Below are 25,154 nucleotides of genomic sequence, written 5' to 3' on the forward strand. Positions count from 1 at the left end.
TCTACTCACCAGTACATCATTGCTATTCAAGAATTGATTATTTCTTTATACTGTAGATAATAATTTCTTGCCTACGATTAAATCTTGCAAGTACAACGCTATTGTTATCTCCGACCATGCACCTCTGATCTTGGAGCTAAAGTCATTATGCCCAACACTCTCACCTCGCAGATGGTGTCTTAACCCACTTCAATTAGCAGACGAGAACTGTACAGACTTCATATCCAATCAAATCAGTTTCTTCCTAGAGACAAATAGATCCTCAGATGTGTCTGCAGGAATACTCTGGGGAAACTCTCAAGAGCTAAGAGGCAAAATTACTAAAATAGATGAAGAACATGCCAGTCGTCCAAGCGAGGCTCTACATAGGAAAAGGCAGGCTCTGCATTCAGAACTCAACCTCCTGGCAAGTAAAGAAACTGAACAACTAATTTATAAATCAAGACATCACTACTGTGAACATGGAGAGAAAGCTAATAAGACTACTATAAATCCTTATATTTTACTGAGTTTAAAGAAGACAACACACAATCTGATGCATTTCTGGATACATTACAGATACCACAAATAGACACTTTTAGTGCGGAAGAACTCGATAAACCTTTGGCGCTATCAGAAATACTAGACGCTATAAAGTCACTTCAAGGCGGGAAAGCAGCAGGCCCTGATGGCTACCCTGTAGAATTTTATAAGAAATTCTGCACTCCGCTAGCTCCCCTTTTATTAGCAACATTTACAGAATCTAGAGACAATCAAATTTTACTTCAAACTTTTCACCAAGCATTAATCACTGTCTTTCCTAAACAAAATAAGGACTTATTACAATGTGCATCATTCAGACCAATTTCACTTTTGAATAATGATGTTAAAATACTCTCACAGATCATAGCTAGAAAGACGGAGAAAGTGCTGCCTTCGATAATATCACAAGATCAAACTGGATTTATCAAGGGGTGACACTTATCTGAAAATTTTCAACGTCTGTTTAATGTAATATACTCACCAGTAAAGTCAAACACCCCAGAAATAATAATATCATTGGATGTAGAAAAAGCATTTGACATGATTGAATGGAAATACCTTTTCACTACATTAGAGAAGTTTGGGATTGGCCCGAACATTTGTGCATGGATCAAACTACTGTATACCAATCAAGAAGCTTCAGTCTGTATTAACAACATTTGCTCCGACTACTTTAAATCAGAACATGGTACCAGACAAGGATGCCCCTTGTCACCACTGCTATTTGCAATCGCCATTGAACCACTGGCAGTTCACTGTCGAAAAACACTTATCAGATAAAAGGGGATTACCAGAGAGGGACTAGAACAGAAAATTTCTGTATATACAGACGATATGGTACTGTATATATAAGACCCACAAAATTCTGTGCCTGCAGTCTTAACAGCACTCACAGAATTTCAAAAGATCTCTGGTCTCAGAGTTAATTTGAATAAAAGTGTACTCTTTCCACTGAATTCTCAAGCATTTAATATTAGGTTAGACACCCTACCTTTTATCAATGCAGATTAGTTTAAATACCTAGGTGTTAACATCACAAGTAAACACAAAGCTGTTTATCAACAAAATTTTGCCATATGTATGGAAAAAATTACGCAAGACTTGCATAGATGGTCAATCCTTCATCTCACTCTAGCTGGAAGAATTAACATTGTTAAAATGAGTATTCTTCCTAAGCTTTCTTTACTTCTTTATATTCCCTGCTCTGTGCCCCAACAAATGTAAGTTATCGCATTTTACTAATAATCAATTAGTGCTTCACTCTTTCAGAATATGGAACCAGTGTAGAAAGCATTTTAGGATAGAGAATCTTTTATCTGTGGCATTTCTGCAAGAGATCCACCTCTTTCAACCCTCGCAAACATAGGCAGTTTTTAATATCTGGAAAAGATTTGGCATAAGATTGCTTAGAGATCTTTATATAGACGACATCTTTGTATTCTATGAACAATTACAGTCTAAATTTAACTTTCCAGCTACACATTTCTTTCACTATCTTTAAATTTAGAACTTTGCTAAACAGAACCTGCCCGATTTTCCTCACCTTGCACCCTCCTCCAGGCTGGAAAAAATATTGCTCAATATCGAGGACTTAGACACCATCTCTGCAATATATAAAGTTATTTTACAGTCCCTCCCTTTCAAAGATCCAAGAGGACAATGGGAAAAAGATCTCTTAATATATCAGAAAAGGAGTGGAAGGTAGCAATGCAGAGAATTCACTCGAGCTCCATATGCACAAAGCATACAATCATTCAACTCAAAATTATATATCGAGCACATCTGTCTCGCTTAAAACTGTCCAAAATGTTCCCAGGTCAAGATCGAACCTGCGAACGCTACAATCAAGTTCCAGTTTCACTGGGTCACATGTTTTGGGCCTGCAGCAAATTAACATCATTTTGGAGCAAAATTAAGTGCCTTTCAGACAGCCTTGATGTCACAATCCCTCCTAACCCATTAACAGCTGTGTTTGGGTTTCTTCCAGATGGGCTTAAAGTAGAGAAGGACAAACAAACTATGATTGCATTTACTACACTATTGACACGCAGACTTATTTTACTAAACTGGAAGAATCCTTACTCTCCTCTTTTAAGTCAGTGGGAAACTGATGTTTTATACTATTTGAAATTGGAAAAAATCAAATTATCAGTTAGAGGAACGGTACAGAATTTTTCAAAACCTGACAGGATCTAATCAATAATATTTTAGAATAAGCTCTTACAGCACCGAGGAAGCAATTCTTTCCACATTTCTTTTCCATTCATCTCTATTGCCCTTTTAAACAAATCAGTTTAGGTATGTTTACAAGCTTTAAGTTTTACTCCGTTGGCCATGCTGTCTTTCTTAGGAGTGGGGGTTAAGTTGTTTTCATCCTATTTTTTTTTTTTTTGTAAAAATGTATTTATTTGTATGGAATGATTACAATAAAGTTAATAAAATTTTAAAAAAAGAAACAGAAACAGCAGGGTTATTTATTGTAGCGTGATCTGCCACTCCCATTCACAGACACAGCAGTCAGGCAGGGTCATGGCTAGGTTAGTGGCCAAGTAATACTGTTCCCTGCATTTACAATGTTCCTTGCATCACCCATCGACATCTTTTCTGTTTGCTTCGGTGAAGAGCCGCAGCAGACCTGTGATCCTGCTGTTTCTTTTGCAATGGATAAACAGTCTTCCCTAGATGCAGTGATCACACTTTGGGACTCTCTTCAGCGTATTGTCCATTTGGGGGAGGTCCCAAGAGAGTTTAGAAACTTCACATTTTCTTCAGTGAGTGCCACATTAATAGAAATGTTTCTTGAACGAGCATCACTGAACCACATAAAAACTGCTTTTTCGATGTCTTCAAATGCAGCAGTTCACATATGTTTGCAACCCGAGATTTTTCTTCTTTTTTTGCTCGGCCTTTGAAGAAAGTTGTATTTTTTTTTCCTAACATGAACTTTTATCGTTTTTTTCGTGTCTGACATTTCTATAGAAGGGTGACAATGAGTTAAATTCTAATGGATGTTTTTCAAATGTTGACGAGCTATAAGCAAAATGTTTCACTGAAAACTGCAGAAAACAAAATAGCAAAAAAAAAAAAAAACAGTACAAGGAAAGTTTGAAGAAAGAAAAAAAAAATTGTGTTTCTGTTTGGGGATCATTGTGCACAACTGAGCTGTGACCACAGAACTTAATGCTCTGTGGATGATTCATTAAGGCATTTTAAGGTCTTTTGAGCACTTTGTTGTAATGAAAGTAACTGCTGAATGTATTTCGTAGTGACAAGATTTTTATAGACTCCTGTCATATAGGGAAACTGTCAGGACCATAAAAATACTTTGTTGTAAAGATATTCATTGTAACTGAATTTTACCTGTATACTCACAAATGAGTAGGGTGTGTTGAACACTTGTGAAGAGTACTTTGAGTGGCAGATGAATGAAGAGAATGAGAGAGAGGGAGAAGGTTAGATGATGTGACGATAGTGAATCGGGAAGTGCAACGGATTAGCAAGGAGGAAGTAAAGACAGCTAAGAAGAGCAAGAAGAATGGAAAGGCTGTTGGTCTAGATGACATATCTTTGGAAGCATGGAGGTGTTTAGGAGAGATGACAGTGTAGTTGTAATCAGATTGTTTAATGGAATCTTAGAAAGTGAGAGGATGCCTGAGGAATGGAGAAATGTACTGGTTTTTAAGAAAAAGGGGGATGTGCACAGCTTATAGTAACTACAGGGAAATATAATTGATGTGCCACAGCATGAAGTTATGGGAAAGAGTATTGGAGGCCAGGTTAAGAAGGGATGTGATGATTAGTGAGCAGCAGTATGGGTTCATGCCAGGAAAGAGCACCACAGATGGTGATGTTTGCTCTGAGGGTGTTGAGAAGTATAGAGAAGGATAGAAGGAGTTGCATTGACAGGGTGCCTTGAGAGGAGTTGAGGTATTTTATGAGTAAGTTGGGAGTGGCAGAGAAGTATGTAAGAGTTTTACAGTATATGTACGAAGGAATGTGTAACAGTGGTGAGGTCTGCGGTAGGAGTGACAGATACATTCAATGTGGAGGTGGGAATACACCAGGGATCGGCTCTGAGCCCTTCTTTATTTGCAATAGTGATGGACAGGTTGGCAGATGAGATTAGACAAGAGTCCCCGTGGACTATGATTTTTGTTGATGACATTATGATCTGTAGTGAGAGTAGGGGCAGGTTGTGGAGACCTTGGAAAGTTGGAGATATGCTCTTGAAAGGAGAGGAATGAAGGTCTGCAGGAACAAGACAGAATACATGTGTGTAAATAAGAGGGAGGTCAGTGGAATGGTAGATGCAGGGAGTAGTTAGCGAAGATGGATGAGTTTAAATACTTGGGATCAACAGTATAGAGTAATGGGGATTGTGAAAGAGAGGTGAAAAAGAGAGTACAGACAGGGTGGAAAGAGTGGAGATGAGCATCAGGAGTAATTTGTGACAGACAGGTATCAGCAAGAGTGAAAGGGAAGATATACAGGATGGTAGTGAGACCAGCTATGTTGTATGGGTTGGAGACAGTTGCACTAACTAGAAAGCAGGAGACAGGGCCTGGAGGTGGCAGATTTAAAGATGCTAAAATTTTCATTGTGTGTAAACAGGATGGATGGGATTAAGAATGAGTACATTAAAGGGTCAGCTCAGGTTGGATAGTTTGGAGACAAAGTCAGAGAGGAGAGCTTATATTGGTTTAGACATGTGCGGAGGAGAGATGCTGGGTATATTGGGATAGAATGCTAACAACAGAGCTGCCAGGCAAGAGGAAGGCCTAAGAGAAGATTTATGGATGTGGTGAGAGAGGAGATGCATGTGATCGGGGTAACAGAGGAAGATATAGAGGACAGGAAGATATGGAAAAAGATGATCCGCTGTGGCAACCCTTAACAGGAGCAGCCAAAAGAAGAAGATTGACTTTATGCTAATAATTGCTCTACTACAGTTAAAAAGTATTGTTTTTTTCTGCTTGTGTTTCCCGTCTTTTTCTTTCTCTTGGGTAGGGTTTAAATCTTTTTTTTTTAAATCCCCTTTATAACTCTGTTTTCACTGGATAGATTTTGATTCACATTATTTTATCTTTTACTATTTTTTGTTTGATTGAGTTGTATACCATTTTAATGTTTTGTTTTTTGAAAATAATTTATCATAAAAAATACTCTATTACTTAACTATAGATTATATTTGTTTAGCAGACTAAAACATCTTAAGATGCTTTGCAATAATAAAAAAGACGGTTTGACAAATGTAAAAACAAGAAAACAATGTAGCTGAAGAAAATTAATATTAGTATTAAGGTAATGTGATGCTTGTTCTCAGTTGAATATGAATTTTTCAGATATTCTGAAGAGAGAGAATTTTTCCAATTAATCATATAGCAGACATTGTTACCTAAATTATAACATTTTTCAGGAACCATATTCCATTGGGGGGCTGAAAATTAAATAAAATTCATTTTTCTTAATTATATCCCTATTTTTCCTTCATGTTTTTTTCCCTTTCATTGCAGGTGGTTTTCTCATCTTTAGATGTTCTTCTGCATACACAGGCCCTGCTTTCCACTGTTAATTTTCTGTCTTCATTGGTTCCTTCATCTGAACCCAAGTCATATGAAAAGGATCCAATGCCTGAAAAGGCAAGAAAGGAAACTGCTTCTAAAACAGGTTTTCTTCTTGTTATATGTTCTTTTATTAATTAAATAATAAATCAAAATTAATAAGTTGTTAACACTAAAAAATTCTATGAATGTTAAGTACATTCTGTATTTTTTTTTTATTTACATTTCATGTTGTATAGATAGAGCGCTGAGAAATTTTTGTCTTCAAATAGGTAAGTACATAAATAGGTAGATATAAATAAATATAAACACACGCATTGGTCTGAACACAGCACAATAGGCTATTACAGTCAGGGATAGTGAGGTGTTACGCAAACGTACTGTTGTTGGTATGAAGGAGCCCCTGTAGCGTTTTTTGACAAATTTCTGTTAAATTATTCATTGGCTGAAAACCCTCATTGTTAGTGTGTCAAAGTGAAGATGTGCAGCATTGTTCATGTTGGCTCTTAGTTTTGTTTTAATTTTCACCTTTGCTACTACCTGAAGGGTCCCAGAGTGTGTCCCATAACTGAGCTTTCCCTTTTAATTAGCTTATTGATTCCACTACAGCTAGAAAATTGCACTGGCACTCACTTTGCTGTAGAAGATGTGAAGGATATCGCTTCATATATTAAAGGAACGCAGTCTCCTAAGGAAAAAGAGCGTGCTCTTATATATTTCCTCTGTGTTCCGAGAACAGTCGAAGCTGTCATTAATTAGCACCTCCAAGCACTTGTTGAAGTAGACCGCATCGATGTCCACTCTGTGAATAGTGACAGGACATAGAGGCTCTTTGGTGCAGCAAAAGTCAATAACCACTTCCTTAGTTTTGCTGATATTTAGTTGTAGACAATTCTTTCTGCACCAAGAAACAAAGTTCTCATATATTTAACACATTTCAATTTGTTTTGTTTTAAAAAGTAAATAGTAATGTTTACTTGTGCTCATATCCCATGGCATTTTTGCAGATTTTGTAGCTAAGTGCACTAAAGTGTGAGGTGTGTCATTTTGTTAAATTTTCTTCATTTAGAAAAGAAAAAAAAATCTTTCTGCCAGCGGATGGGACATAGAGCCAGCAGACATTCTTTTGTTGTTTAGATTGACTTGCATTCCTCACTGTATTTTCATGTGTTTTTTTAAGAAACAGATTGTGAGTAATAAAGCAGCACAAAATATGATGAAAAATAAAGGAGAATGTAAAAGCTTCTTCAAAGCTCTTTCGCTGGCTAATAGACTGCTGTAACCGTCCTGCCTTTGTCCAGTCTGATAGCGGTCTTGGGACATCGTATCTTTGATTGCCAGTTCAACAAATAGGTCTGAGCAGGCATCATCCGCAGCGCTGCTCTTGTGAAAAGAATGGAGATAAATACCATCATATTTTTGAATAAAAGCGCACGTTTGATATTTGTACTAAAGTCCTCACACATTATGCACTTCACGTCATTATTAGTATAACATGGAAAAAGTTTCTGATGTAGGTATATGTTCTCGCATTTCCTTTTATCCTACACTTACCCAGATCTTTGTAGACATGGAACACATATGAAATACATGTATTTCAAATAACGATATACTGTATTATTTACACTATAGTTCTCCAGTCACATAACACACTTGTGCTGATCGACACATTTACAAAACAAAAGACACTGATGGAGAGGTGCTAAGGGATTTAAGGTGGGCCGGGATTACAAGTTTTTTCATAGGCTTCAGGAATTCAAGTATTAAAGCTGTAAGAGGTGTGATAAGTTGGGTAAATTGCTGTTAACAGTGGTTCTAATTTGTACATAAAGAAAATGCACAGCTGGAGTATTAAATGTGTAACATAATTTTTCTAAAGATACAAACACATTATCTACATTGTCATCTCACCAAAGAAGTAAAGACCAGTTTCAGCTGAAAACAGAAGATCAAATTTTCTTCTCCAACAGTCTTCAGTCTTTGGTGGTTATTTCATATTAAACATTCACCTACAGAATTTGACTCTGCAGAGGTTTTGCTTTCCTGGATTAGTAATCTTTTCACAAGTATGCTGCTGAATATATATGGTCTATAAAATGTTGTGAAACCCAAGGACACTGTTATTTGTTGAAATTGGACTCAGTCCATTTACTATTAATATTTTTACCACAAAGATAATGGACTGCTGTTTAAACTTTAGTTTATCATTTAAAGAAAAATAAGCCAACCTTGCACCATACATAACTGAAATGATTAATAGTATAGTGTTAATACTACTGCATGTACACAAACCACGAAGGGCAATCTGTCAAAAATATAAGGTACAGAAAAGGTATATACTTCTTGGCAAATTGGGATTTGGCCCAAAATGCCATGCCATGCCATTTGAAAATGTGAAATATTAAGCAACCCTATTTTAAAAGCAAAGTATCATCAATGCTTGTGGATTTGAAATGCTGTTTCTGTGAAGTATATTTCCTTTTCAGGATATCATAATGTAAGTTTTGAAGAATCTCCTAGGCTGATGTAATTTAATATTTGGCAGTTTAGTATCCAGCTCAAGAAGAAGCAGTGAACTCTTCAGACTCTTAGTGGTTTAGATAAATCTTTTGCACAAAGTAGACTAGATAAATCATATAATCTTAAAGGAAGTAGTAATTGATAAACTATAGAAAAGGCGTTGGAGAATAATGATTTCTTGTTCAATTTAAGTAGTACTTGGGTGTTATACCATGTTAGCCATTATGAATGTAGTGAAAAGTCAAGCAAAATTACACCTTTTATTGGCTAACTTTCGAGGCAACTCAGGCCCCTTCTTCAGGCAAGATGTAATCACTTGTTCAGTTTAAGAAATCAGATTGCAGCAGCTGTAATCCCCGGTATTATAATTACGGGTATTATGACCAGCCTCTGGAGGTCAGGTATAATCCAATATTAAATGTCAAAGATGAATGAAATAACTCAATAAGCCATACAGTGTGTATTTCATCTAACTGTTTAAAAAAAATAGTGTATTTTTGTAGCCCACACTAAAGATGGTGATGCACTGGAAGAGATGAGCTTAAGATCATATAGCATCTAGACGTTACAATGTTCTTCACTCGGTTACGAATGCAACGTTTTGGGGACAGCATTCTAGCATTAATTCTTGTATGTTAGAAAGTATTTGAAGTTAAATCTGCATTCCTTTATAAATTTTACGGACGTCCTTTGCAGGCTGGATTTCTTAAAAATATGTAATCATTTTATAAAGTGTAGTATGCATTTATGGTTATTTAATTGGATATATTATTATATTATTACATTTTATTTGGTATTTTCTTATTTATCTTTACATGCAGTTTCTAAGAGCTCCAAAGGCAATGATGTAATTAACATGAAGATTTTTTCTAAGTTTGATTTTTTCCATGCTGTTGTGTGTGATGATAAGAAAAATATAGCCGATATCCAAATTCAAGGTAAAGTATGTTTAAGTTGTATTATTGTACTAGACGTCTCTCTGGATTTTTCTCTTTCTACTTTGTATAGTATACTGGACAGAACTGATTTAATTATTTATTTTGAAAATGTTGAAAAATTATAAGTTTTGACAAAACACAATATTACAAATTTAAATAATAGAGTTCTGTTGTGCTCGAAAGACTTAAATTTGTGTCCTATTTGTTTTAAAATTGAAGAATAAAACTAGGAGAAAACATTCAATTCACACTATCACAGATAGTATAATTTATTCCCATAATGCACAAAAATTAAGCAAAAAGCCTTCAAAAAGACGCCTGAAGTCTACATACTCAAATACAGCACAAGACTGCAAAACTCCTGGCTCAGATAAATTAAACCGGCCTTAAATAAACAGTGTCCAAAAATGAAAAGAAGCAGTAATACAACAGTTTTCAAAAGTATTCAGAAATATTAATTTAGAAACATACTGTAAAGGCTGTAAAACAAAACTTAAAGACTTAACAAGAAAGATACAAAGCTAAATATAAAAAAGTTCAAAAGGAAGTCACAAATGTAAAAAAGAAGAAATAAAACAAAGGCAATTAAACAAAATACAAAAATAATAGATTAAAAAAAAAACAAGCAAAAGTCAAACTGACAAGGCATAAAAACTTAAATGGTCAAAAGGCCAGCAAATTCACAGAAGGAAGCACAAAAGGGGGGCAAACAACACAGAGAAGCCTCTTCAGTGTTTTCATTGAGGTAAGGCCGGAGTTATACTTCACGCAACGCGACGCATGCTGCAGCGGAAGCTCCTGCTACGCAAGCGTTGTAGTGTTCATACTTGCGCGCGTACTTTATGTAAATCTGGAGGAATCCACCAGGTGACAGTATGAGATATTATCACGGTGAGAACATGTTCGGCTTCTCTGTGTTGTGAATTGCCTAGAACACTCATTAAATTCTGATGACACCTTACCACAATATCTCTGAAAATTATGTTTATTGATTAAATCCATTAATCCAGGAATGTGTCCATTCCAGCAAGCATTGGGCACGAGTGAGAAGCAATCCCTGGACGAAGCCTCAGCCCATCGCAAGGTGAATACAGGCACACACATACACTAACGTCATTTTAGCGGCACCAAATCCCCAAATCTGCATATCTTTGGAAGGAAAGCGGAGCACAGTTTGGAATACAAGCAGGAAATACCAACAACATAACTCCCTGCGAGACAGCAGTGCTATCGCTCCACCACCATGACACCCCCATGTATGTAATTATTAACAGTATTTATTATTTAAATGAAATTATATGTAAAATGTAACATATACATTTTAATGCATTTCATCATGAAAGCGGTATCAAGTACAAATCTAAAGATTCTAAATGTGCAGAGAGTTGGAATATCATACATTTAATTTGTTCTGTGTGGTGATCTATTGCTGCTTGCCGCTGCTGTCAGGTCCAAGAAGCTCGTAGCAATTAAAAACTGGGATGACATTTACGATGGTCTGCATTAATGATAAAGTAAACTACGAGGTTAAAGTGGACATTTCGAGATTAAAGCCGAAATTTCCACTTTAATCACAAAATCCATGTTTTCACCGTGTCCTTTATTTTTTTCTCAGTGGCTCAAATACAGCGCTATACATCATGTTGCTGTTGTTAAGTTGCAAAAATAAAAAATAAAAAAAAAGACGGCACAAAAGATGGTATGTGAGACTTTTAATATGTATCGTATCATTACGATCGGGAATATGCGACGCTTGAATATAACAGCACCACGAATGCATCTGTATGTCGGCATTTTGCTTCACCACATCGAAGCATTCATCCCGTAGGATCTGCATAGAGGCTTTCTGTCACATGTAGATAGTAAACAGAGACACTGACGTCACGTTCCGACTTTTTGCTGGTACTGCAACTTGCGCACGCGTCGCGCTAATTTCTGAGGACCTGCTCAGAGGACTTGTGAAATGAACGCTGGGAACGCGTGGTAGACATGATGCAGGCACGTACGCGTTCTGAGCGTGAAGTATAAACCGGCCCTAAGACAGCAGGTGCCTTAACCCCTTATGCGCTTTAAAAAAAAAAAAAAATCGAAATACAGTGAATAGGCCAGTAGCTCAAATGTTTTTATTTTTTCCCTCATGCTCTCATGATGCGGGCAGTTTAATACAGTGGTGTTCGATCAAGAGGAGGTGTAATGGGGTTCCCTCCATTAAACTATGAGCAGTTGCTTAAGGTGGCATGGCATGATTTTGTGACATTAGACTGAAGAGTGATCCCCTATGAAAGTTTGCATGGTGTGACTCCGTAACATTCAGTTGTGGGGGTTAAGGAGTATGGATTTCAAGTCACAATTAAAAATAATAGGCATCTACTTATTGGAAAAGGCGCCAGGGAAAAATTATAATACAAAAACTGTAAACATCTAACAGAGTGGTTAGAACAGAAAAAAATCAGGTCAGGTCAGGTTGGGGAGCATGCACTGGTACAACATGTTGCCGCACCCACTATATGGCAAAACATCTCGGGATCCTGGTTGGCATCCCCCCAGGCAGACATGCAGTCCACTCCCACCGTCTTGAATAGACCATCTATCTGCCACAACTAAGTGTTGTGTGGGTGCTCCCTTGGCCTGGTCTAGCTATTCTGGTACTCAACAATGAGGATCCTATGAGCTGGATCATCCTCAGGGAATCGCACCAAATGGCCATAGTGCCGTAACCAACGCTCCCTCACAATACAGGTAATGTGCCTCATTCAGTACTTTGTGAGCAACCGCTCATTTGACGCAAAGACAAACCAGTGGTACCCAAGGATTCTCCGGAGAGACACGGTACCAAAGGAGTTCACTCTTCATCTCAGGTCTCTGGACAGCGTCCATGTCTCGCAGCCAGGAAGTACCTGGACTGTAAGGACTTGGACCTTTGTCTTTTTGCATAGATATCAGGAGTGCAACACACCACTTTCTAGTGACCTCATAACCTCCCATGTTCTCTCAAACCATCTACTGAATTCATAGGAAGAATCACCAGAGACATGAATGTCAGTGTCGAAGTAAGTAAACCTCTCGACAAGGTCGACAGTCTATCCACACATAGACACACTGCTGATGGCTGTGCCTAAGAAGTCATTAAAGGCCTGGATCTTGGTTTTTATCTAGGACAGTTGCAAGCCCAGACACTTTGACTCCTTGCTTAGTCTCTCAAAAGCCCTAATCGGAGCCTCCATTGACTCTGTGAAGATCACAGCATCATCAGCAATGTCAAGATCAGTGAATCTGTCTTCACCAACAGATGCCCCACAGCTGCTGGGCCCCACAACCTTGCCCAACACCCAGTCCATGCAAGCATTGAACAGAGTAGGAGCAAGAATCAACTGGGAAAAATGCAGAGGTTCTGCCTTCACTGCGCACAGCACACACAGTACCAATGTACAGACTGGCCATGACATCCGGTAACCTTGAGGGGATCCTGCGATGTCTCAGGATGTCCCACATGGCAGCTCGATCAACTGAGTGGAACCCTTTACGAAAATTGACAAAGGCTATAAAGATACCCTGCCATTATTTCACGAAGCTCTGAGACAATAGATGGGACTTCTTACTGTTTTCAGGCAGGAGTAGCTCTCTTTACTCGCAGTATGAAGGGGATGGCGGAGAGCCCTCAGGAGCCCCATCTCCGGAAGCGTCAAAACCATCAGAGAGAATTAGGTCAGGCCTGTTGGGGATCATGACTAGTGTGGTGCTGAGGTGTCATCCGTGCACGGCAGCACTCGGTTCCCAATTTGAGGTGGCCCATCTGGGTAGGCACAGATAAAAATAAAATTTTACAGATAAAGATATAAATAAAATTTTAACACAATTGGACAGCCATACTCTGGCTACTAATAGAATTTAGGAGTATACTCCTCATCCTAGAAGGACTTCACTATCCCTCTTAGTAGACTTCCAGCCAATTCTCCATCTTCCACCATTTACAGTATCTGTTGGACTCGGGAGAAATGGAGCATCTTTAACTCATATTGTCAGTAATCAGGCAGGAGAAACCTTGTCCATCTTTGTAATTTGTTTATTCTTGCAGCACCATGCTGAAGATGGAGCATCCATCATAGCAGTTTGTTACAGTGTGATCAAAATGATCAGAAAAATAAGGGCATAGGTGTATTTTTATAACAAATGAATTTGCATAATTAATGCTTAATTTGCATAATTAATGCTTACATTTTATACCAGGGGTACTCAAAGTTTTTGTAAAAAGTTTATAATCTGATTGATTAAAATACATCAGATGTTTTAGCATAGAACACAACCAGCCTAAAATAAGTCTTTCTCCATTATATCCTTGATCTTCAATATCTACTGAATATGCACAGCACGTATTCTGTTATGAAACTGTATACATGCCAAATAGCAAGTCTTACTAGGTGGATGAATATTTCATCAGACAGTGTCTTGAACCACCACCCTAGAATTTTCTGCTTGTTTACTTGATCGTTACAGTAGTCTTTTCATGAGATTAAAAACCAATGATTATATATATATATATATCAATGTGCCCTGCAAAGCAAAATACTTAACTACGGTAACCTCTAAACTATTCTCTTACAAGTGATGCAAAAGCTAATAAGATACTATCCCATTAAACTCATAAAGGATTTTAACAATATGACCTCATTAAAGGGCATTCCTTAAATTTCTTCTTCTTCTTTTTCTCTTTTTCAGTGATGCTTATGATTATTCTCTTAACTAATAATTCTTTAATAATAATTATTTTCATTTGTATAGCGCTTTTCTCACTACTCAAGCGCTCAACAATTGCAGGTTAAGGGCCTTGCTCAAGGGCCCTACAGAGCATAGTCTCTTTTGATATTAATGGGATTCGAACCGGCAACATTCCGATTGCCAGTGCACATTCCCAGCCTCAGAACTACCACTCACTACTACTCAGATGCAGGGGACGTGAAAGGTTTGGCAGGCAACAGCAACCAATTATGTTTTTCCATTTCATTTAGCCCATATAATTTCATGTCTGGTTTGTAGGACCACTGCAAAGTGTTTACTAAAAATAAAAATAAACTGTAAGCAATCTAGATGTATTCAGTAACATGCATTTTGATTTAGAAATTGACTAAGCAACACAATTAATGGGAAAGGTTTAAACAGCTACAAATTACATTGATTAGGATATTAGTAAATAAAAAAACATAAAGAAGTGTTTTGTCTTTTATACAGGATTTCACTTCAAGGCAATTTACAATTTTAATGGCAATAAGTGCTTGAAGCTTCTCTAATCAACATTTAATCTCACTATTGCACGACAATAATTTGCCTTTTCCAATGGCTCAACTACTGTTCCATGTTGATTGACTCTGTTAAAAAAAAAAAAAAAAGTTGAACATAAAAAGTAATGTGTGATTAAAAATGAATAATAAGAGAGAAATGAATGGAGATGCATGGTAAGAGATGTTTGAGCCATAACGAGTGAATAGAGAAGAATGTAACACAACCTAGAGTAATGCTGATGCTTGAGGACTTAAGAAGTGGAAGATGATAAAGGCCTAGAGTGGACACCATAGACTTTGCTTACTGTGCCTTCAAATGTCAGCTTGTGAGGTTGAACATTATTGTTTTTATTCAGACTAAATACATTTTTTATGAGGTAATACATTTTGTTATTTTCTGAATTAATTTTAAAATGTTAATGTTGTTTTCTTTGAATAGGTATAGATGCTTATGTTGTAATTAAAAATAAAGAGTCACAAGTGTTTGCTAGACTCAGAGACATCATTGTTCTTGATGTTACTTCAAGCAAATTGCACAGAAAGGTTAGTTTCAAATTTATATTTTTAATTATTTTTCTTTGAGTAATTTCAAGAGTTTTAATGTGGTTTGTGTGAACAAGATTTACTCAAGTATATTTAATAACTTGTTTAATGCCTTATACTTTTTCCACTTGACTTTCAATTACTTCGTTATCATACTGTATATTTTTGATGTTATTTACAGATTCTCTGATTAGGTTTTTTAGACCCAATACTAATCACCGATTTCAAATTGCTAGAATTTGTGAGTTTGATACAAATTTGTTTTATTTTTTTATTTATGTATTTATTTTTTACACTTAGTTCCTGCATAATCAATTATGTAGAAAACCTATGTTCTATATCAAAGTTGTATTTTTATAATTAAATCACAGACCACTCTGTGCTATCTGTTAATTTTTTTAAACATTTTTAACACAACAATATTTTATAGGCTTATTGTCCAGTGGAGATAAAAACATTAAAATAAATTTCCCCTTAAAATATACTAAAATAAACAAATTAAACATATAAAAAATATTTATCCATAAATACACATCATAATTACAAGCTACAAGTCAAATAAAATGTTCATGTTTATCAACTCAATACAACACTCATTTGGTTCTTAAGCTATTTACTAAGCAGCATGGGCAAATTCATCTTTATCTTTCCTTTTCTTAATTAAAAATGTGAATTGATGTACTAAATGCAATCTTGCTTACCATGCACACTCAGACAAGGAGTTTCTATTTTAATTACAGCACAAAATGAAAATTCCCAGAATTATTCTCTTTTATTTTCTGCCGAAGATATGCCTCTTTTTTCATTCACACTGCCATTTCTCTCCATGCATAGGAAGACTCTTTAAATGAGTTCCCTTTTCTCAGTTTATTACTCCATTTTCTTTAATATAAAAGCTGTTAATCTTGCCTTCTCTCTCTCCAGAAGTCTGACTGTCTGCTCTCTGTTTATAGGAAGTTGACAGCAAAATGGCACATGAATTTCTTTAACTGCCATAACGTTTCACATTAATGATTGCAAAAACTATATTACTATAAAGCTTAGAAAAGCAAGTTCTGAAAAAAGTAGGTTTTTGAGAATGATTAATTTACAGATCACTGGTAGAGTCATTTAGGGTGTTAAATCGTTCAATCTCGATTTGCAACCCATCAATTGGAGCACTAATCTAAATGATATGTTTTACATGACAAAATTCAAAAAGCTTTAACAAATATAGGTAATTAATGTATTATCTAAGAAAACTTTAATGGAAGTGAATGTGATGAAGAGACAAAGAAATTATTGGTGAATGTAACATCACCATAATAATATTAAAAATATAAACAAGAAACAAAAATGTTAAGTTGCTTGCATTTTTTCCTTTTACTGATAAGAATACCACTATGAATATAATGTATCTTAATAATTTATTATATACATTATTCTAGATAAGGGAAATGTATTAGCAAGTAGGCTAGAGTAGTGAATGGTAGTACTTTGGTGACTATGAAAACTTCAGCCACCTTTGCTTCAGTCTCATTTGCTTCCTAGTAAAAATAAAACTTTTCATCTTTGATTATTGAAAAATAAAATGTCTGGTTTCCCAGTATCTCGTGCAGTCTACAGTTTATTCTTGGTTATGCTGGTTCGAGGATTAGTAGCAATACTTACATGTGATGGTCCGGGATGGCTTCATTCTCCCTTGTCACTTCTGCGAGCCTCTTGAACCTGAAACTCTTGCTAGTTATAGACCAAGATGAGCCAGGGCAAATGAGGACACACACATGCAGCAATGTGCAGGTGCAAAAATTGTCAAGTGCTTTTATTAAAATCCATCAGAATCAAATAGTGTTCAAATAAATAGTCCAGTGCATCCAGTTCTTCTTCTACTTAAATAAATAAATCATCCATGTGCAGGTGGAGGTTAAAATTTTCTTATAACCATTTCCAATTAAAATCTGTTCCTTAAAACTTTCACTAGCCCTGGTGTATCCATTCTAAAACCAATGTCTCCTCTGTTTTCCTCGCACGGGATCCTGCAGCCAAAGGAAATGTCCTTCCAACAGATACAACAAGCCTTCTTCACAGGCTTGAGTCCCTCCTGTCCCATGGGCTCACAGAAGGGTACCATACCGAGCCTCACTCCCCCAGCTCTTGCTACAGCTCCTCAGACATTATATGGGAGTGAGCATTGGCCCACTCCAGCTACCCCAAAAATGCTCAGCTTGAGTGGCCCTCTACAACCCCCTCGAGCGTTAGCTGTACTCTCTTTTTTAGGGCTCTGTACCTGGCTGCCTGCTTCTGTCCCCTTGCACACAAGCTTCTCCCGATCCTGCTGTTTTGTTCCTTCCTCCCTTCCTCTTTAACATCCAAGTCTCTTTTCCTTTCTGTTTTCCTCTGTGTTTTTCTCATTTTTTCCTCCTTCCATCTGTCTGCTATGCAGGCTTCTTTATACTACCCGATCGGGTGCAGATGAGATCCTCCGCGTTAGGTGTGAATGCGGCACCTAACTGACCCACCTACATTTGCATGTGAGTGCACTTTCATCATCCAAACACTGCAATCAGCCCAAGAGCAGCACTGTCATATGCCAACCCACACCTGTTCTAAGCCTGCACAGTCTCAGGACTTGATTATTCATTTAAAAAAAACCTGTGCAAAGCCACAGACCACTTATCACATTACTCTCTGGTGCTGCCTTTTAGTCTCCTGTGCTTATTGAATGATGGAAGTGGCATGTCAAGGATATAGAAAGCAAAATAAAATGGTAGTGGATTAGTAACAGCAAGGTATTTTTTCTAAATCCTCTGAAAAATATATATGTATGTTTATATTTATTTCAGGGCTGCATTATTACTAACTTGATAATCTCCCTTTTTTCTTTTTAAAAGGCTGTCTCCATTGTAGGAGATGAAGTCTTTAGTTTCAGTATGACTCTTTATCCAGATGCTACAGCAGGTGATGCTTACACTGACATATCAAAGGTAGATGGGAAGGTGACATTGAATGTTGGATGCATTCAGATTTTGTATTTGCACAAATTTGTGATGTCACTTTTAGTAAGTATAGAGTTTTTTTTGTTTTCTAATTAAATATCTATGTTTAGCATTTATTATTCTACAGGTGAAGGTGATTTTTATGGAAAACATAAAATAGACACATTTCATATATTTTTGAGCAACGACCCATGTGGAATGTTTGGCTCAATAGTGAATTAGTTTTGTACAAAAATCACAATTTGTCAACCCTGAATATGGCACAATAACTTTAATTTTCCATTAAATTTTTCACAGTTGACTTGCAGCATTACTGAAAATGTGAATTGTATTGTATGATTCACTATAGCTCATTTGTGTACCATAACACAATTCACATTTGCTTTATGAATTAAATGAAAACTATTGGGTATTAAAAATGATGATTGTCCGCATTTTGGATTAAGTGTAAACTTGTTCTTTAGCATAAAGTATAAAATTTGTATTTAGCTTATTAATACCTTTGTGTCTTTTTTCATCATAAAAGCACTTTTTAGTGTACAAGATTAATCACACATTATACATTTTAAACAAGGAATGTTCTTATTGTCATTCAAGATCAAGCAGATGCAGTATATTTAAAACAATAAATCTTCTAATTTGCAAACAACACACAGTTAATGATGATCTTTAAAGATATAAGATGGAAACAAAAATATTATTTGTGTCCACTCAAGTAAAGTATGCCTGATGGTTAAAAGTCTGTTTTATAAAATTCACAGATTGTGCTTTATTGTTATCATACATTACTTAAAACATTTATGGGTAAGTAAATGATTTGTACATTCTGTACACCGTAATGTATATACATTTTTTATCCTTTATATATTGTTGCACTGCAAGGATTTTTGCTGTCTACCAAATATTAATCAAACTGTCATTGCTAAACTCTTCTGAATTTTTCACTGTTTATAAATTATGCCCCTTACGTTAATATGTTCAGTGGCCATTTTATTATGTTTACCTGTTTAATACATTGTAGGACTTCATTTTGCCTTCGGACCAGACATAATTCTTGCAAAAGCTTGTGAAAGCAGTGATGGTGGCAGCATCATTTTGTGGGGTTGTTTTTACGTGGCAGGGGCTGGAAGACTAGTTAGAGCTGAGAGAAAGCTGAACAGAGCAAAGATATCCTTAATGATCACATACTCCAGTGTCCTTGAGTGGCCCAGCTAGAGCCTGGAGTTGAACCATCGACCATCTCTGAAGAGAGGTGAAAATGGCTGTCATTAGGTTGGATGGAGGCCATCAAACAGTGCTTTTGGATTTGCAGAGATAAATGGCAGAAAATCCCCAAGTCCAAGTGTGCAAAGCTTGTCATGTCATACACAAGAAGACTCCAGGCTAGAATCTCTACCAAGAGTGCTTCAGTGAAGAACTCAGTAAAGTGCCTGAATGCCAGGATGATTTTTCTTCTTTATTATTAATAACTTTGCAAAAAATGTTGAAATCCTTGTTTTGTCATTCTGGGTATTGATTGTTATTCCATGTGGGGAAAAAATGAATGATTTAGTATAAGGCTGCAATATAAAAAAATGTGAAGAAAATGAAGGGGTCTGAATATTTTGCTGTACTTAGGGCAAACATACAGAAAACCTCCACCTCATTCCAAAGGTGCTGCCCTAAATGGATAAGATCGTTCAGGTTATGGGACTAAACTGAAGGTACTGTTAAGTTCATGTAATCTGTTTGAAATGATATGTGCTTTCTGACATGGCTATTATGCCTTAGTTCGAAAAAGGATTATTTGAATTTAGGTGACCATAAGAAAAAACATTGTTAAACTAGTCAGTTCAGTATCTAAAAGTCTGTAATCTCTTTTATCAAACCCAGACACAGTAACCAAAAACATCCTGGTCGTTAATACAGAAAAAACGTAATTCTTTAACCGTAAATCAAAATACAAAGCACACATGTAGAAGAGTTTATTTTTATCCAAAATCTTTCTGGTTACACATTTCCTACTAATGTTGTAGCAACCACCTCTTAAAATGTTGGTACCCTTAGGAAGACAAAATAGTGCCAGAAAAGATGCAAAGTATTTTCAATTATTCCAGCAGATTCCTACCAAGAAATTAATTTTGCTATTCAAAAAAATGACAGTCACATGAAAAAGTAAGTACATTTAATAAAATATTTTTTTATTGTTTAACACTAGAATTACCAGAGCCTACGAAAAATCTTGTTGATCTGTCCCACCTTAAAACGCTTTGCACCTCTCCGTCAGCGTCTTTTGTCCTTTAAATGTGTTGATAAAAAGCACATATGAGATTTCTTCCCATATGAGCATTATATGAATACCAGAGTACATAAGTAATGTTGCTAACTTTGTGCATCCCCCTTTATGGCTACAATCTACCCTTTTTTAAAATTTATATTTCCAGAAGTATAATGTGCTATTGCTATTAACTGTTTTTTCCACATTTTCCTGAGCTCCAATGAAGATGTTTATATTTAATTATATAGTAATGAGAATTTTTTTTTTTTTCCTTTTTAACATACTGTATGTAACATTTGTAAATGTGGCATGATATTTGCTATGTTATATCAACTTTATCTACGGATATGGATGAAGTATTAAGGATCAAGTCTTGATATGTCCACATAAGTTAACACTAGAAAGTGTTTCTTTGATATTTGGAAATCAGGCTTAACACATTATACACTTCATGTCTACATTTTGTCAATCTATACTAATAAAAGGCAAAGCCCTCACTCACTCACTCACTCACTCACTCACTCACTCACTCACTCACTCATCACTAATTCTCCAACTTCCCGTGTAGGTAGAAGGCTGAAATTTGGCAGGCTCATTCCTTACAGCTTACTTACAAAAGTTGGGCAGGTTTCATTTCGAAATTCTACACGTAATGGTCATAACTGGAAGCTGTTTTTCTCCATATACTGTAATGGACGTTAGCCCGATGGCCGTGGGGGGCGGAGCTGCTTGTGACATCATCACGCCTCCCACGTAATCACGTGAACTGACCATGACCGCAGTATGTAGAAAAGAAGAAAGAGCCCCCAAACAGCGCTGAAGAAAAACGCCGAATACTTTATTCGCGAGATACAAGTTTAATGAGAAGACACGAGGTATAAACGAGACTTTGGATAACTTTGTAACGTAGTTAAAATTGCTATAGTGAGAAACTTTTAAGTTCCGGATCTTAGCTAACATTAAATAACGCCGTGGACATCGCGAGATCGCACGAGATAGCACAGGCACAGCTCATAAGCTTTGATGCGTGTACTCCGTGCGGCTCACGTGAACTGACTATGAACACAGTACGCAGGGAAAGCAAGACCTCTAAAGAGTACGGAGAGTTTTGCTCACGGGAACGTGTCTGCAAAAAGTGGAGTTTCCTGCACTGTAAAAATACTACAAAAGTCGGGCAGCCGGCGCGCACGTGCGTGCGTAGCTGTGCCGCCCTTTGAGACGCTGACTGCGCTTCTGCCTTAAGTGAAAGTAAACACTTTTAATTTTTTTCCCCCTTCCCATGGGCTATAGACCAGACAACTGTAAACACGGGATCCCGTTTCTAGACCGCGGCAAACTAATATTAAGGCGCTTCGCACTTTCTTTTACACGCATACGATTATGAGGTCGTCAAGTCGGATTATGAAGACATGCACAGGATTGGAGGACCGACAGTGCCATCCCGGACAGTTAATGGCAGGGCTGTTTCTCCAGTCTACAGAAGACCCACCGCGATGCTCATATCGTCAGCGAAGACCTCTCTCTACACTATATTAAAGAAAAAGGCAAGTTTCCTTTCTTTACACCTTTTTTCCTTTTATCCCCAACCAAAGCCTTTCTCTCTTAACACTGCAGAGGACACAAAAATGATTTTCTTTTAATTGCTGGTAATGCCGGTAAGGAACATTACCACAGGCAGAAATTTGGACGTTCACATAGAAAATGTAATTTCTATACCACAGCCGTCGTGTAGCGCCTTTCAAAAGGAAACAACTACCAAGAGATGATCCATATACATTTTAGCTACTGTTAGTACTACTAACCTGTTAAGTTATACCGGCTTTAAAATGTAGCTTACCCGAAACCACTCCAGTAATGCTCAATATAGCTTTACTTTGTAAAACGTTAATGTTTTACTGTTTAATAACTTATAGACTACATTTTATTATTTTTCCCTTGCACTCAGTGACCAAAGCTATACACACACATATAGACACATACATATATATATATATATATATATATATATATATATATATATATATATATATATATATATATACTGTATATATATATATATATACATACACTCACCTAAAGGATTATTAGGAACACCATACTAATACGGTGTTTGACCCCCTTTCGCCTTCAGAACTGCCTTAATTCTACGTGGCATTGATTCAACAAGGTGCTGAAAGCATTCTTTAGAAATGTTGGCCCATATTGATAGGATAGCATCTTGCAGTTGATGGAGATTTGTAGGATGCACACTCAGGGCACAAAGCTCCCTCTATTTGGTTGAGATCTGGTGACTGTGGGGGCCATTTTAGTACAGTGAACTCATTGTCATGTTCAAGAAACCAATTTGAAATGATTCGAGCGTTGTGACATTGTACATTATCCTGCTGGAAGTAGCCATCAGAGGATGGGTACATGGTGGTCATGAAGGGATGGACATGGTCAGAAATGATGCTCAGGTAGCCTGTGGCATTTAAACGATGCCCAATTGGCACTAAGGGGCCTAAAGTGTGCCAAGAAAATATCCCCCACACCATTACACCACCACCACCAGCCTGCACAGTGGTAACAAGGCATGATGGATCCATGTTCTCATTCTGTTTACGCCAAATTGTGACTCTACCATTTGAATGTCTCAACAGAAATCGAGACTCATCAGACCAGGCAACATTTTTCCAGTCTTCAACTGTCCAATTTTGGTGAGCTTGTGCAAATTGTAGCCTCTTTTTCCTATTTGTAGTGGAGATGAGTGGTACCCGGTGGGGTCTTCTGCTGTTGTAGCCCATCCGCCTCAAGGTTGTGCGTGTTGTGGCTTCACAAATTCTTTGCTGCATACCTCGGTTGTAACGAGTGGTTATTTCAGTCAAAGTTACTCTTCTATCAGCTTGAATCAGTCGGCCCATTCTCCTCTGACCTCTAGCATCAACAAGGCATTTTCGCCCACAGGACTGCCTCATACTGGATGTTTTTCCCTTTTCACACCATTCTTTGTAAACCCTAGAAATGGTTGTGCGTGAAAATCCCAGTAACTGAGCAGATTGTGAAATATTCAGACCGGCCCGTCTGGCACCAACAACCATGCCACACTCAGAATTGCTTAAATCACCTTTCTTTCCCATTCTGACATTCAGTTTGGAGTTCAGGAGATTGTCTTCACCAGGACCACACCCCTAAATGCATTGAAGCAACTTCCATGTGATTGGTTGATTAGATAATTGCATTAATGAGAAATTGATCAGGTGTTCCTAATAATCCTTTAGGTGAGTGTATATACACACACACAGACACACAAACCTATCTACATTATATATACACACACATACATACATACACACACACATATATATAATTTGTGTGTGTGTGTGTATGCATGTGTGTGTGTGTATATATAATGTAGATAGGGATAGGTATATATATATATATATATATATATATATATATATATATACACTGTATATATTATATACCTATCCCTATCTACATTATATATACACACACATACATACATACATACATACATACACACACACACATATATATAATTTGTGTGTGTGTGTGTATGTATGCATGTGTGTGTATATATGATGTAGATAGGGATAGGTATATATACTTTTAAGTGCCCGGTCTTAGCTGACATTACATACAGCCGTGGACATCACACGAGATGGCACAAGCACAGCTGGGAACCTTCGATGCAAGAACACCAAGCGGCTCACGTGAACTGATGCAGTGCACAGACAAAAAGCAACAGTTCCAAAGAGTACTGAACAAAAAACGAATTACACAATTGAGAAGGCAGCAAATAAATATGAAGCGTCTGATACATACAAGCATATTCATAAGTGCAACTACTGCGGAAACAAAGCACACGGTGGAAAAAGTGAATGTCCCGCTAAAGGAAGACAGTGTAAAAATAAAAACCCGTGCATGCAGTGTGTCACATCTCAGATAAAAAGGTAGACGAGCTGTTTATTGATGCAGTAAGAAAAGAATCGATGAATGAAACCTCTTATTTTTACAACGATTTACAAACACGGAATGTAACTTGAACACAACACATCGTACAAATATGACCCTTATTGAAACAAATAATGATAATCAAATCCTTGATGACAGCAACACTCATAACACTCACAAAACAATTACTGTATATTGACAATCATGTTAGGTTATTTTTAAAATGTTCCCGTTTCTTTTTCATAACTTCTTTAACACACTACTGCTCCGCTGCGAATGTGTATATATATATATATATATATATATATATATATATATATATATATATATATATATATATATATATATATATATATATATATATATATATATATATATATATATATATATATATATACCCAGATCTACATATTCTCAAATAGACAAGACACACGCGTGGCGCAATTGTAGAGGCTTCGCCTCTAGCGCCGACATCTGAGGTTCGATTCCCGAGAGGGGTTGCACTGAGTATGTATGCGCGCTTCCCGATTCGATTTTAACCTCGCATCTCCTTCGTTTGGGACGTATGAAAAAATATGCGGTTAACGCAGAATCATGTTACGTTATTT

At 36.7% G+C, this 25,154-nt stretch overlaps 1 protein-coding gene across 1 annotated transcript in view; it reads left to right on the plus strand.

The window, feature by feature from the left end:
* Window positions 1-25,154, plus strand: part of vps13c (vacuolar protein sorting 13 homolog C) — a 624,410-nt gene that overhangs the window by 335,960 nt on the left and 263,296 nt on the right. Inside the window, exons 25-28 of the mRNA XM_039771364.1 lie at window positions 6,036-6,189; window positions 9,425-9,541; window positions 15,257-15,360; window positions 18,231-18,398. Coding sequence (XP_039627298.1) covers window positions 6,036-6,189; window positions 9,425-9,541; window positions 15,257-15,360; window positions 18,231-18,398 — 543 coding nt within the window. The remainder of the gene's footprint in view (window positions 1-6,035; window positions 6,190-9,424; window positions 9,542-15,256; window positions 15,361-18,230; window positions 18,399-25,154) is intronic.

Source organism: Polypterus senegalus, chromosome 12 (assembly GCF_016835505.1).
Source record: "Polypterus senegalus isolate Bchr_013 chromosome 12, ASM1683550v1, whole genome shotgun sequence".
In the NCBI taxonomy this organism is placed as follows: domain Eukaryota; kingdom Metazoa; phylum Chordata; class Cladistia; order Polypteriformes; family Polypteridae; genus Polypterus; species Polypterus senegalus.